The sequence below is a fragment of the Myotis myotis genome, unplaced genomic scaffold, assembly GCF_014108235.1.
Source record: "Myotis myotis isolate mMyoMyo1 unplaced genomic scaffold, mMyoMyo1.p scaffold_m19_p_3, whole genome shotgun sequence".
NCBI lineage: Eukaryota > Metazoa > Chordata > Mammalia > Chiroptera > Vespertilionidae > Myotis > Myotis myotis.
Genome location: NW_023416335.1, coordinates 109,388,840 through 109,403,585, shown reverse-complemented (window position 1 = coordinate 109,403,585; position 14,746 = coordinate 109,388,840). Strand labels below are relative to the sequence as shown.

Sequence of the window (14,746 nt, the reverse complement as noted above, 5' to 3'; positions counted from 1 at the left end):
AAATGGCAAAAACAGGGAGAAGGGTTAGAAGCTATGATAGTGGCTTGGATAAAGATTGCAGGGGTAGAGGTGAGAAGAAATGATCAGATTCTTATTATATTTTGAAGGTAGAACCTATAGGCCTTGTTAATGGGTTGGATATGAAGTATGAGGAAATAAAGGTAAAAGATGACATAAGGCTTTTATGTGATCTGCTGGCAGAATGGCAGTGAGAAAGGAAAGATAACAGAAAGAGCAGGTCTGGGGCATGGATGGTATCAGGGGTTTAGCACTGATCATATTAACTGAGATGCATTATTAGCAAAACCAGCAGAAAAGTGGTAAATCGACAAATGAATAACTAAGTCTGGAGTCCAGGACAGGTTAAAGACTGAAGATATAATTTGCATAGTCACTGAAGTTTAAACTAAATTCTTACTAAATTTTATAGCTTTTTTTTAAATTAAAAAGTCATTATTTTATAATAATTACACATTTCCCAATTACAAAGAACCTCTGCCTTATACCAGGTATTATGAAGGAAAAGCTCACATAAGTAAGACAAGACATAAGTTTAACAAACAAACTGTAAGGTCTTGTCTACTTATCTATATAATCAAAAGAGCTGAAAAAATAACTATTATGAATATTATGGGTAGTACTATAGAGGGGGAAAATATGGATAAAAAACAAATTTTACCATCTGGAGTGCTTTTTGAAGCCTTTAAGGATTTTTCTTGATTTTCAATTATCCCATCAAATTCATTTAACAAGTTCCTTTTGATTGGGGGCTCTCCTAAAAAAAATTTCCATACAGGTTTTCAAAAGCAAATAAAAAAGCCTATAGCCCATTTTTAAAAGCTAAAGTACTGACTCTTACAATATGTTCAGCAAAAAATACATAATTATAATTTAAATAGCGACCATTCTATTTTGAAAGAGAATATTCATTTTTCAATATCAACTTAATTTCTATTATTTTTGACCATTTAAAATACCACTATTTAATTGGGTCAAGGGATAAACAGATATTACCCAATACCACAGATAAACCACTTTTTAATAAACTAGAACTGAATGTAATTCTAGGTTTACTGGCAATAAAGATAAACAAAATCTCTTCAAATAAATGTCTTTTTCCTGCATTAAACTCAAGAGGAATTTATTACATAGGTCACTGAATTAGAGTCAGTGAGGAGGAGAAAATATTTTTAAAATTACCAAAATTACATTAAAATATTAGAAGTAATACTTCTTATTAAAAATTCTACAAATGCTGAAAGTAAAATTAAACCACAATTCTAGATATGCATCTTCATGCCATGTGGATAATATGTGGTAACAGGTGCTTTGCTTTTTGATGCTTTATTAAAGGAAATGAATTTGTAGAATTTAATAAGTAACAATATCCATTCAGGGCTTTACCAAATGTTAGATTATAATGTGATTTAATTGTTTAACAGGGACCTATATTAGTCAAATAACCAGAAGGTGATTAAGCTGTATATATTTGCATATAAATATATAACAGAGGTGAGGGAAATTAAACAGTGATGCTGTTGAGAATATTTATTAAAAGTTGTTTTTTCTCCTGAGCTGAAGGCCAACCCATTTCAGTATACACATGAACAAAATGGGTTCCAATAAATAAAGCCATTATTTTCCATAAAAGAATTATGAGTATCTTTAATCATCTCTGCACTTCAGCATCCTGCATTAGACAAGAGCAATAGTTCAAGGTAAGTATTATAAACTTAACACTGCCCATAAAATAAACTTGGTATAGAATGAGACCTGGATAACGCTTGATTAAGCAAATCTGTATCCACCAGGATAACTTAGGGTCAAAAGGCACCTAGGGGAAGAATGAACTGACTGGCTTCAGTGTCACTCTCTGTATGAAGATACTGGACAAGAAGACTTGTGATAACTATTCTGAATCTATAGTTTTTTTTTAAAGGAGCTAGTTATTGAAGATCAACTACTTAAAATGATCGAGATTAAATTACTTAATATTATTCCCAATCAGAGATACTAACAGAAAAAAAATCACATCTAATTATCCTAGTAAACTAACTTGTTAGAAGTTAGAATATAGTCCAAATGGCACTAAGACCAGAATACTGATTTTAGAACACTTCCTAGATTTAAAAAAAAAAAAGCAAGCTAACACCTATAACTAGAAACCAGTCCCCCCCCCCCCCCCCCCCCCCCCCACTGTGCAACACATTTCAATGCTTACAGCCTAAGTGGGCAGACACCAGGCAATGGTTCAAGGCCAGTTTGCTCTCTCACGGGACACTATGAGAGATTGCAAACCAATCTTTTAAGTTAATAATAGCCGGAATCTAAACCTATGCTATCTTTATTTATAAAAACAGTTAATAAGTTGTATTATAAAAGCTGTTATAACATGAAGATAAGAGTTTCAGCCCTAGCCAGTTTGGCTCAGAGGATAGAGCATCGGCCTGAAAACTGAAGGGTCCCAGGTTCGATTCCAGTAAAAGGCACATGCTCGGGTTGCAGGCTCAATCCTCAGTAGGGAGTATGCAGAAGGCAGCAGATCAATAATTCTTTCTCATCACTGATGTTTCTATCTCTCTCTCCCTCTCTGAAATCAATAAAAACATTTTTAAAAAGCTTCAAATTTTCTAGAGAAATTCAAACTTCTAACAGTAATTTCTCCATTATAACTATATTAATAATGTCTAAAAATATACTAAGAACTTCAAAACACAATTTATTAGTATACAAACTCAGAGATATCAAGAGTGAAGTCACATCTCCCCAAACTACACTTAAAAGTCTGGAAAAACATGTTTAGTGTATAATACCCTAATTGCTATAAGCTAGGACACCAGGACTAATAAAGACTTAATTTTAAAAGTGATTGCCAAGCCAAAAGGGAAAAACAGATACTTACCAATCAAGAAAAGTGCATCTCCTCTTCTTTTTCCAATTCTTGAATTTAACAAAGCCATTTCCTTGTTTTGGCAGGTAAGAAAAAAGTGGTCGGGATGACTTAGCAGTTCAGAATCTGTCAGATCACCATCTTCCATAAAAGCTTTGGCAATCTCCACTGCTTCTGTTTCAAAATAGTTTTCTGGATCTTTGGAGTAAGTAGAACAAATTTCTGTATTTGTTGTCATGGGAAGATTAGGATAAGTTTCAGGTTTCATAATGTCTATTTTTATATTTTTAGGTAAAGTTTGTTCTTGTCCCAAAATATGACTGCTTCCAACAAGTGATACTTTGCTCCCTAATACCAATGGTTGTTCATCCTGCTTAAACGGAGAGAGACATGGCAAAGTTTCAAGAGAGGGAGTATTTTCTGAAAAACCACTTCTAACGTTACAGTTATTTGATAATTTAAATTCTTTATTGCAGGCTTTTTCCATTTTGCAGCTTGCAGAGTATTTTGGAGTTCTCTTATCAATACAGGAGAGAGGTAGTTTTGACACAACTTGTCCAGATGTAGGTGAATTCTGAAGACCATATTCAGTTCTGAGTGAATCAAAGTCCTCCAACATCCCCTTAACTTTGTTTAAGGAACTCTCTGAAACTGGAACCTGTTTTCCACTTGCTGTACTAAATCCAGAGAAAGCAGGTGATGGCAAATTTGGGGGGATATGTATCATAGTATTTTCTTCTCTTGTGAGCCTGTCTGAATGTTCTTCATTAGATTCAAATGATACTTTGGAAAAGAGCTGCTCGGCACTCTCTTCTAGCTTAGAAAAGATGCATCTGGTCTTCTGTAAGGCAGCATCTGACACTTGTACACATTTTCCACTTGCTGTGCTAAAAATCCCACAAGCATTAGAGACCGTATTAAATTTACAAGTAGCAGAAGCTTTCAAATTACTCTGGCAAGGTAACATTTCAGAAACGGTCTCTGATCTAGACATACGTTGGCTATGTTGTAGAATTTGTTCACTCTGAATGCCAGTAAAAACCTTATATGAATGCATGCTATGCTCTTCACTATCCAGAGAGTTAGGAAAAATAAAATCCTCCGAATCACCCACCACCTCATGATAACCTGTCAAAGTTTTCGTATGGCCAGTGCCTGATTTATTCTCTGTGTTTATCCTAATGACCTTAGTGCAGTTGTCTGCAAATCTTTCTCTCACTTTCATTCCATCTGAAACAGACACCATTTGACCACTTGCTGTACTAAATGCAGGAGACTGTATCTCAAAATTATTTGAATTAGATACGGCCACTTCCATGTCTGTTTTCTTATTTTTGTATGGTGAAGAGTTAGTCACAAATTTATGAACACAAGTATCTTCATTTTCAGTTTGTGGGTATGTGTTTGCTTCTCTTATGGTGGCTATTACTTCAGAAAAATGAGTGTTTGTTTTTTCTTTGGCATTCTTCACTATTGGCTCAATACCAAAATTATCCCTTTTCTTTGAGAGCGATTCTAATTTATCATATATCTCATTGGAATGACAAAAATCAGAGTGATCTGAATTGCTATTAGACATGCTACTGTTACTTAAATAAGTTGAATCTTGTTTTTCAGAGAGATGATTTTTGTCATTTTCAATTATTATACTGTTTGAGTGATTTCCACACGAAGGATTTTCTACATAATCCTCAGGATTGTCTTTTAAACATGTAACTTTGGCAGCATTTATTTCTTCTGGTTGATCATCCAATTCTCCTTCAAGTAGTGAAGCCTGATTCACAGAAAATTTTCTACCATGTCCTGTGCAAAATGCTACAGCAGAATTTTTAATGGCTGAACAAGTGAACTGATTTCTGTAACAAGTTGTAAGACTTTTTGCTGTTTCTTTTTCTACATTTCCAATTTTTAGAGCAACACTATTTGACATTTTGAAATTTCCAGTTTGCCTGTATAAATTATCACTTAAGAGCCTGGGTAGCATGGCAAACTCATTAGAAACAAGTTTTTCCTCCGTTAAAGAATTCTGCATTTCTTCACACTTTGGAGCAGTTGTTATTTCAACAGTCTCACATGCTAATGGAAACCCTACTTTACATTCTTCTCTGTCCTTCAGCATCTTTACCCTTTGATGACTGTAATTAGTGGTTTCACTATCTTGCTTTTTCTCATCAAAAAGATTTTTCACTTTGTCCAGATATTCCTTCACAATTTTTACCTTTTTCCCACTAGCTGTATGAAAGCCCAACACAGTGGGTTCTTTGATCTTTTTGATTTCACATTCTGGTTCTGTTTGGAGAGTCAGTAATTGATTTTCAATACAAACTGAGTCACTTTCTTTCAATGTTTTGTCTTTAACCATATCTGTGGCCTCATAACTTGAAATATCTATTTTGTTGACATTTATTCCAGAAAGTAATTCAGAATTCAAGGCATCTGAAAAGTTATTCAATTCTTCTTCTGCACATTTTTGATAAAAGAAATTCATAGCTTTATTTAATGAATCTTTGGAGACTCTGACATTTTTCCCACTTGCAGTCTTAAAGGATATATCGAAAATGTCAAAATCTTTTATGTTTTGCTCCATCTTACTAGCAGTTAACTGTTGTTTATTTGACGTATGAACATGACGTATTTCTTCAGCTTTCACAACTTCCAAACAAGTTAAATCTGATACACCTTCTTTTACTTGAGTGTTTCCTCCATTCATAAACTGGCCAGATGATTTTAGATGTATGCTGTGCTGATCAGTAACACATGGCAAGCCATTTTCATCTTTGTGAACACAAACTGTATCATTTTTATTTAAATCATGGCTATCAGATTCTCCTAAATTACAAATATTTCTACAGGCACCAATAGATTTATCTTCACTTGCTGTATTTTTCTTCTGATCTTCAGAATTTTCTTCAACAAAGATGCCAGCAGCCATCTCAATATTATTTTGTTGTATTACTTGGTATTTATTGTTTTCATTAAAATTTTTATCGTTACAATTTTCCATCTGAAACACTGAAACAATAGTATCATTACATTTACTTGAAGAGAAACTTCTTAGATCTACTTCTGCAGAGGTTTCCTCACTAATATTCTCAATGTCACTGAACAGCCTCACAGCTCTTTGCAGTGCTTCACTAGAAACATTCAGTTTTGTGCCACGAGCAGAGTAAAAGCCTCTAAACTCCACTTCATTTTTATCGGTTGAATATCCAGCAGCATTTTTGTTACAGCTTGTCTGTAATGAGCAAGCTGACTTTTGCTTATCTTCCAACTTCCTGCTGCTATCCATGAGAGGATCAACACCTTCCCATTCCTCAGAAGTGGTATGCAAGGCAGATATCTGGTTTTCAGGTATTTCAAGTGGATTATTCTGCATCATGGGGCTTGGTTTTCTAAACTGTGTAAATTCAAACTGACTTCCTGATTCTTCCAATATAGTAGAAAGTTCTGTAATTTCTGCTGTTTGGCTAGGTGTTAAGTTATGGTTTGAATTAAAATCTTGCTTCAAAGACGAAGTTGGAGGAGTTGTGTGACTATTTTCACTATCAGATGCAAGTGCACTACTGTGCTCACACCCAGATGCAGTATCAGTTGATTGGCCATCAAGTGGGTGAGGTTTGCTTAGTTTCTTTTGATTTTCTAACAATGAGGTATTTACAATTTCTATACAGGCTAAGCTAGTAGTAAAATGTTCTTCAATATCTTTGAAGAACACTTTACTTTTCTTAATGTTGTATTCAGAGAGTTTTATGTCTTTATTAGAAGCTGTTCTGAAGCCATGTCCAAAACTGTGACTTGAAATGGGATCTGAAAGTTCTGCCCATGTGTCCATATAATCATTATTTTGGTTTGATTTCTTATCTGTATCTAAGGACATGCCTGCCTTTGGATCTTCACCTAGAATCATTTTCTGCATTACCCTTTTTCTGTTCTCTGTAAGATCATGGACTACATTTGATGAATCAAAATCTTTTGTAATTGATGCTTTGGCTACTTGTTTGTCATCGGTGTCTGTATCTACTACCATGATAGAGTGCTTGAGAATAGGTTCTCTGAGACAACTGATGCCTGCCTCTTGAAGTTCCTCATTATTTTCTAACAAAGGAATATTCCACTCATCAATTATTTCAAAGGCAAAATCCTTCTTATTGTCTTGGAAAAGTTCTTCAGAGTTTGAATTGACAGTTATTTTTGAAATTGAAGTAGCCTTTTCTTGGACATTTTGGGTTACTGTTAGATTTGTAGTTTGGTTTAATTGTACCTTCAGAGAAGGTGATCCTAGTATTGTGTATTTTTCACGTGACAACAGCTCCACTTTTTTAAAATTTTCATTTAAAACACATATTTCTTGATTATCCATGGGAATATTTTTTGTTAAATTAAAACCAGGTTCACAATTCTTAAATTTTACTTTCTCTGATGCTTTATATGATTCTTTTCCTCTAGAAATCACAACTGGGTTTGATGGAGGATCCTTGGAGCCAGAAGTTAAAATGCTGGTGTTACCAAGGTCATATAAAATGCTTTTCTGGGATTGAAAGTGAATACCACTACATTCCATTTCTGAATGTGGCATTGCAGAGTGAAAGATTGCAGGTAAGACCTTTTCTTTTATGTCTAAAATTTGGTGTTCTGGATCTTCTTCACAATATTTTTCCTGTAAGCATGACAGATGATCAGTTTCTGTGGTTATAAATGACTGCAGCTTTTCTTTATTAATTTTTGCTTCTTTATAATCAAGATCGTGAGATATTATTTCGTTATTAGAAGAACTGCTTTCATTATTAGAACATGTTCTCAGAATTCTCCCAAAAGAGCTGGTTAAAGACAAAGTTGGTTCTTCAGAATCATTCTGTAAACAGTTTTTTCCCACAGAATGCAATAAACCTATGCATAACGAGACAAAGTGACAAAATGAAATTAAAGTACCATCAATCACATTCATTAAATATTTTCTACAAAGTTAAAAAGGTAGTATCTAAAATAAGAATTACATGGAAAGCAATAAATGTCAGATTTAAAACAGAATTATAAATAGTCTCTATTTGAAGTTATTACATTTTCCAACTAAAGATAAATAGGGGCTACTATTTCTTGTAATATATATAAACTCAATCAAAATTAGTACATAGTTTCAAAAAGCAGGTAGCTTCACAAGTAAAATTTAAAGTAATTTTATTGGAAAATAAAATTGTAGAAATATTCATTGTTAATATTGGTGTAATAGAAGATGGAAAAGCAAGGACCAGAATTAATTCAGTCTTTCATATTGAAAAACATACTAAAAGTAAAATTTTAAAAATAACTTTAAAAATTGATTTCAGAGAGGAAGGGAAAGGAAGAGATAGAAACATAAATGATGAGAGAGAATCATAGATCAACTGCTTTCTGCATGACCCTCACTGGGGATTGAGCCTGTGAATACCACTACATTCCATTTCTAAATGTGGCACTGAAGGGTGAAACCTGGGCATGTGCCCTGACTAGAAATCAATCCTTGATCTCCTGGTTCATAGGTTGATACTTAACCACTGAGTCACATTGGCAGGACCAAAAAGTCAATTTTTAAAACCAAGTTCTGTATATGAAGGGTCTGAAAGATGACACAGTCTCAATTATAAAGGCAAATGAGTTAAACTGCTCTGTTCAGTTAATTTTGTTTTTTAAAATATATTTTTATTGATTTAGTGAGGAAGGGAGAGGGAGAGAGAGAGAAATCTCAATGATTAGAGAGAATCATTGATCGGCTGACTCCTGCAAGTCCCCCACTGGGGATTAAGCCCACAATCCAGGCATGTTCCCTGACCAGGCATTGAACTGTGACCCCCTGATTCATAGGCCGATGCTCAACCACTGAGCAACACCAGCTGGGCTGTTCAGTTAATATTAAAGGCCCTCTGAATTTCCTATTAACAAGTCAAAATTATTGATCTCATTTTCATTCATTACTGATCACTACTATATATTTGCTGTTTCATTGGTTTTAATTCTCATATATAAAGCATTAAAGGCTTTTTAAATAAAAATTAACCCAAATATCAAGCAGTTCCTCTGTACTCCAGTTCTACCAAACCTATTACTTGCTGAGATATTCCAACCCAGTAAAATCTTCTCATATGAAACTAAAATTGGCTTTTAAACAGAGTCTAGCCACTGATTAAATGAATTGTTGCTGAAATAAAAAACTAGCTTTACTGTACACACTCTGGATGCATAGAGATATGGCAATAAATCTCAGCAATCCCTACATATTTGAGGAAATTATGTAGCAATAAAAATAAAGATCACGAGAGGAACCAAGATGGCAGCATAGGTAACCACCTGTACTTGCTGCCTCTCACAACCACATCAAAATTACAACTAAAAGACAGAACAACTATCATCTAGAACAGCCGTGGGCAAACTATGGCCCACGGGCCGGATCTGGCCCATTTGAAATGAATAAAACTAAAAAAAAAAAAAAAAGACCGTACCCTTTTATGTAATGATGTTTACTTTGAATTTATATTAGTTCACACAAACACTCCATCCATGCTTTTGTTCCGGCCATCCGGTCCAGTTTAAGAACCCATTGTGGCCCTCGAGTCAAAAAGTTTGCCCACCCCTGATCTAGAATCATGGGAAAGCTGGCTGAGTGGAAGTACTACAACCAGAGAGATAAAGAAGAAAGCACATTGAGACTGGTAGGAGGTGTAGAGGTGTGGAACAGGCTGGCACCCGGTGCACTGCTTTTTTAGTCGGGAGGGAGATATAAGCGCCCACTTGCTCTGAACTCCAGTTCCAGGCGAGACTCTGGGGGACCCAGACACATATGGGGAGAAACTGGACTGTCTGACATCAGGGCAGGAAAGCGAGGGTGGCTTCCTTCCAGACGAAGGTGCTCGCAGGGGTCATTTTTCCTGCGATGGGACCTCTCTGGTGCAGGGCTGACTGGCCACCATTACTGTTTGCTGCGCCTTGGGAATTCCCTGAGACCTTGCCCCACCCAATTTACAACCCCACCAAGCTGAGGCTTTTGCATATGAATGGCCTGTCCTTTCTCAGGCTAAAACCTGTCAAACAAGTAGCAGCTGGGTCAGGGAGCCCAAAAACTATCAAAAGAAGGCCCAAGAACCTGCACCAGCACCTTGCTTCACAGCTGGGCCTTGTCTGGGCCCTTCCAAACTCGATACAAAGAGGAGGGATCTGCAGATATCTCTGTAGCTCCTGCTGGGTGGCCCCAGGCAGTGGCTGACTTTGCACTTCTTTGGAGATCCAAGAGTCAGTGTATCCAGTGGTCAATGTGAGAACATACCAGATTACAACTCTTCACATCCATAAGTGACACACTCAAGGGGCAGACTCGGTGAGCACCAAAGCTCCACTGAAGCAAGTCCTGCCCCACAAGGGTATCTCCTGCACAGCAGCTCTTCCATTGTAGACCCAGCTGGTCCTCACAGCCAATTGGCCTGGAGGTCAATTCCTCCCAGTGATACCAACAGCAATCAAGGCTTAACTACAAGACTGTGCACACAGCTCACAAAGGGGTGCACCAAGAGTGTCCACCTCAGGTGACTGGGGAGGTTTAGCCACTGGGCCCTATAGGACACCTACCAAACAAGGCCACTCTATCAACTCAAGAAGACTTAGGAGCTACCCAATACATAGAAACAAACACAGGGAAGCAGCCAAAATGCGGAGACAAAGAAACATGTCACAAATGAAAGAAATGGAAGAAAGCAAAATACTGGATATAGAGTTTAAAACCACAGTTATACAGTTACTCAAGAATCTTCTAGAAACCTCTGAGGAACTTAGTGAGACCTTCAAGGATCTTAGTGAAAATGCCAAAAAAAAAAAAAAAAAAAGGAAAAGGACCACTCAGAAATTAAGTATACACTGACTGAAATAAAGAATAATATACAGAGATTAAACAGTAGATAGAGTATCCCAAGAATCAAGCCAAAGATTTGAAATACAAAGAAGCAAAAAACACCCAACCGGAAAAGCAAAAAGAAAAAAGAATCCAAAAATATGAAGATAGTGTAAGGAGCCTCTGGGACAACTTCAAGCGTATCAACATCCAAATTATGAGGGTGCCAGAAGAAGAGAGAGAGCAAGATATTGAAAACCTATTTGAAGAAATAATGACAGAAAACTTCCCCTACCTAGTAAAAGAAATAGACTTACAAGTCCAGAAAGCGCAGAGAACCCCAAAACAAGAGGAATCCAAACAGGACCACACCATGACACATCATAATTAAAATGCCAAGGACAAAAGACAAAGAGAGAATCTTAAAAGCAGCAAGAGAAAAACAGTTACTACAAGGGAGTACCCATACGACGGTCAGCTGATTTCTCAACAGAAACTATGCAAGCCAGAAGGGAGTGGCAAGAAATATTCAAAGTGATGAATAGCAAGAACCTACAACCAAGATTACTCTACCCAGCAAAGCTATCATTTAGAATTGAAGGTCAGATAAAGAGCTTCACAGATAAGAAAAAGCTAAAGGAGTTCATCACCAGTATTATATGAAATGCTGAAGGATATTCCTTAAGAAGAGGAAAAGAAAAGGTAAAGATAAAAAATTATGAACAACAAAGTGACAACAAATACATATCTATCAACAAGTGAATCTAAAAATCAAATGAATAAGAAATCTGATGAATAGAATAAACTGGTGAATGTAAGAGAATTGGGGGCATTGAAAGGGAGAAGACTGACAATTCTCTGGGGTAAAGGGGTGTGGGGGGTGAGTAAAGAGACTGGACAAAGATCTTACACCTATGGACGAGGACAGTGCCGGGGGGCGAGGGCCTGGGGTGGGGTGGGAACCGGATGGAGGGGAGCTATTGGGGGGGGGGGGGGGGAAGAGGGGGAAGAGGAACATCTGTAATAATCTGAATAAAGTTTTTTAAAAAATCAAAAAAAATCACTACTTTATTCAACTTAGCATTTTTCCTATTTTTTAGTTGCTTTAGTGAAAATACATAATAAATAGCGCATTTTTACAGAATTGTCCAATCTGCATATAATTAACACTGGAAATTAAAGCAGGAATTATGCAGTAAACCTCTTGATGCTTATAAATCACACTAGAGGCCCGGTGCACGAAATACGTGCAGGGGGAGGGGGGGTGTCCCTCAACCCAGCATACACCCTCTTCAATCTGGGACCCCTCAGCGGATGTCCGACTGCCTGCAGGTGGACATCCCTCTCACAATCCGGGACCATTGGCTCCTAACCACTCGCCTGCCTGCCTGCCTGATTGCCCCTAACCACTTCTGCCTGCCAGCCTATTCACCCCCTAACTGCTCCCCTGCCGGCCTGATCGCCCCTAACTGCCCTCCCCTGCCAGCCTGATTGCCCACAACTGCCCTCCCTGCCGGCCTGATGGCCCCCAATTGCCCTCCCCTGCTGGGGCCTGACTGCCCCCAATTGCCCTCCCCTGCCATGACCTGCCTCCTCCACTGGGACCCGCCACCTCCTCGTGAGGTGGCGAAGACACTGGGACCAGCCTCCTCCACACAGCACAGAGCTATGAGACCCCCAGGCCTCACTGCACAGAGTGGCTGCTGGGCCACACCTCCGCTGTGCACATGGCCATCTTGTGGTGAAGTCGCTGAGCGAGGGCATCACGCGAGGGTGTGACGCCACCTAGGCTTTTATTATATAGGATGTTCTGTCTCAAGAGTGATGATTATAGACATACCATGAAAACAGATCCCAGTTTGATGAAATGGTTTTAAACATTGGTATCAAAGGCCTAAACAATGTTTAAGATAGAAAATTTATAACAATGATAAAAATTTCAATGAAAAAAATAATATATATTGACATTGTCTGATGTTGAATACAGTTGACACGTGAACAACACAGGTTTGAACTGAGCAGGTCCACCTATATATGGATTTTTTTTTCAAAAAACATACCATTGGTCTTCCATATCTCTGGGTTTTGCATCCACAGGTAATAACAAACTATGGATGGAAAACTATATTTTCCATCTGTGGTTGGGAATCCACAGATGCAGAGGGCTGAGTGTATGCATTGTTCTATACCATTTCATATAAGGAACTGACTTGAGAATCTGATGATTTTGGTATCCTGGAACCAGCCCCTGCGCCTCCACAGCACCCCTTTCCTTGTCCCCCCTCCCCATCACCCCTCCCTCTCTTCTTGCAGATATCAAGGATGACTGAGTTTGGGGGAAGTAAAGTTATACTCGAATTTCCAACTGCATGGGGATTGGCACCTCTAACTTCTGTGCTGTTCAGGGTCAACTGCACAAGATATAGAGATTTTAAAAAACTACAGAAGGAAAACAGGCAGTATGCTTTTTAAAAAGATGAAAGAGCCCTGGCTTAGTTGGTTGGAGCATTGTCCCTACACTGAAAGGTTGTGAGTTTGATTCCTGGTCAGGGCACATAACCAGGTTGTGGGTTTGATCTCCAGTCAGGTGCATACAGGAGACAACCAATTGATGCTTCTCTCTCACATCAATGTTTCTCTTTCCTCTCTCTCTAAAATCAATAATACCATATCCTCAGATTAAGATTTAAAAAAAAAGATTAAAGAGACTCACATATTCAAATAAGAGAACTTATCACCATCCATATAACTGTATGTATTATTCACACAAACACACAAAAGGGTACCTGAATCAGCATTTAAAACTGTAGATGGTGCTTCAAAAGTGTTTTCTTCAAATTGGGCAGAATAGTTAGTTAGTCCTGACTCTTGATCTTTCTGCATTTTTAGTCCTTGATAAGATGTTTCATCATTTATAGTATAAATAAACTTTTTAGTTTTCTTTCTCAAAGTGGATATTAAACCTGTATTCTTCAAAGCTACAGAAGTATGTTTGATAGTGACTGGACGGCTTCCATTAGTAACTGAACTTGTACATAAAGAACTCTCTTCCTGGGAAAATATAGTACTTATTTCCAATCTACCTTCAGAGGCTTCAGGATCTTCTTTAAAGTTTAGATCAGTCATGTTATTTGAGAAAACTGCACTCGGTGTCTCTTCAGGTGATTCTCTTATCCTGACTTGAGACTTTTTGATACCCTGAAGAGGAGAAGCTATCAGAGAAGTTTCAGATACTGTGTGTTTTACCACAAGAGTGGAATCTTCATGCAATTCAGGACACTGTCCTTTATCTTTCTTATTCACCACTGTTTCCTCCTTTAATATCTTCTCTGTCTTTGGTACACTTGAAATATGTGGCAAAGAATTTTCTACAGTAATAAAGTTGGTACATTCTTTCTCTGTACCTATGAGATCTTTTTCAGAATTATTTTGGTGACAAGAAGAATTTTGCAATATTTTCCCAATTTGGGTTCCATTTATACCTGAGAGTGTTAGCTGAGACCATTCAAAGACTGGAGACTGTACAGCCTCCTCAGAGATTCTGCCACTTCCATTCCCAAAGTGCTTCTGACTCCTTAATTTTGAATCTAATGGATCACTGTCATTTGGTTCCACTTTGGATATAAACGACTGTTTATTATCTTTTATTTGTTTTTTAGTTTCTTCACATTCATCGTTTTTTGTTTCACTGAAAATATTTTTCCTAGTCTTGCCATTTTTTATTTTTTGTAGATTTCTTTTTTTATATTTAGAAATGCATAATGAAAAACTATCTTCTTCAGAAATATCTCCAACCTTTTCATGTACTTCATCTTCTGGGACATTTGGCACTGACTTTCCAAAATGGTCTTTGCAGCCACTTACTTTACCCAATGGATCCCCCAATCCTGTTAAAATTTAAAACAGAAGCATATTAATAGAATTTTATAATACAAACATATAATTTATCTGATTGTCACAACCTTTTTCATAGAAGTAGTCTGTACTGTGTAACACATAATTGA

At 37.2% G+C, this 14,746-nt stretch overlaps 1 protein-coding gene across 1 annotated transcript in view; it reads right to left on the bottom strand.

Annotated features, from left to right (window-relative positions):
• BRCA2 (BRCA2 DNA repair associated) overlaps positions 1–14,746 on the bottom strand; it is a 51,579-nt gene that overhangs the window by 27,436 nt on the left and 9,397 nt on the right. Inside the window, exons 10-12 of the mRNA XM_036301153.1 lie at positions 13,529–14,629; positions 2,903–7,777; positions 680–775 (exon numbers count right to left, since the gene is read on the bottom strand). Coding sequence (XP_036157046.1) covers positions 680–775; positions 2,903–7,777; positions 13,529–14,629 — 6,072 coding nt within the window. The remainder of the gene's footprint in view (positions 1–679; positions 776–2,902; positions 7,778–13,528; positions 14,630–14,746) is intronic.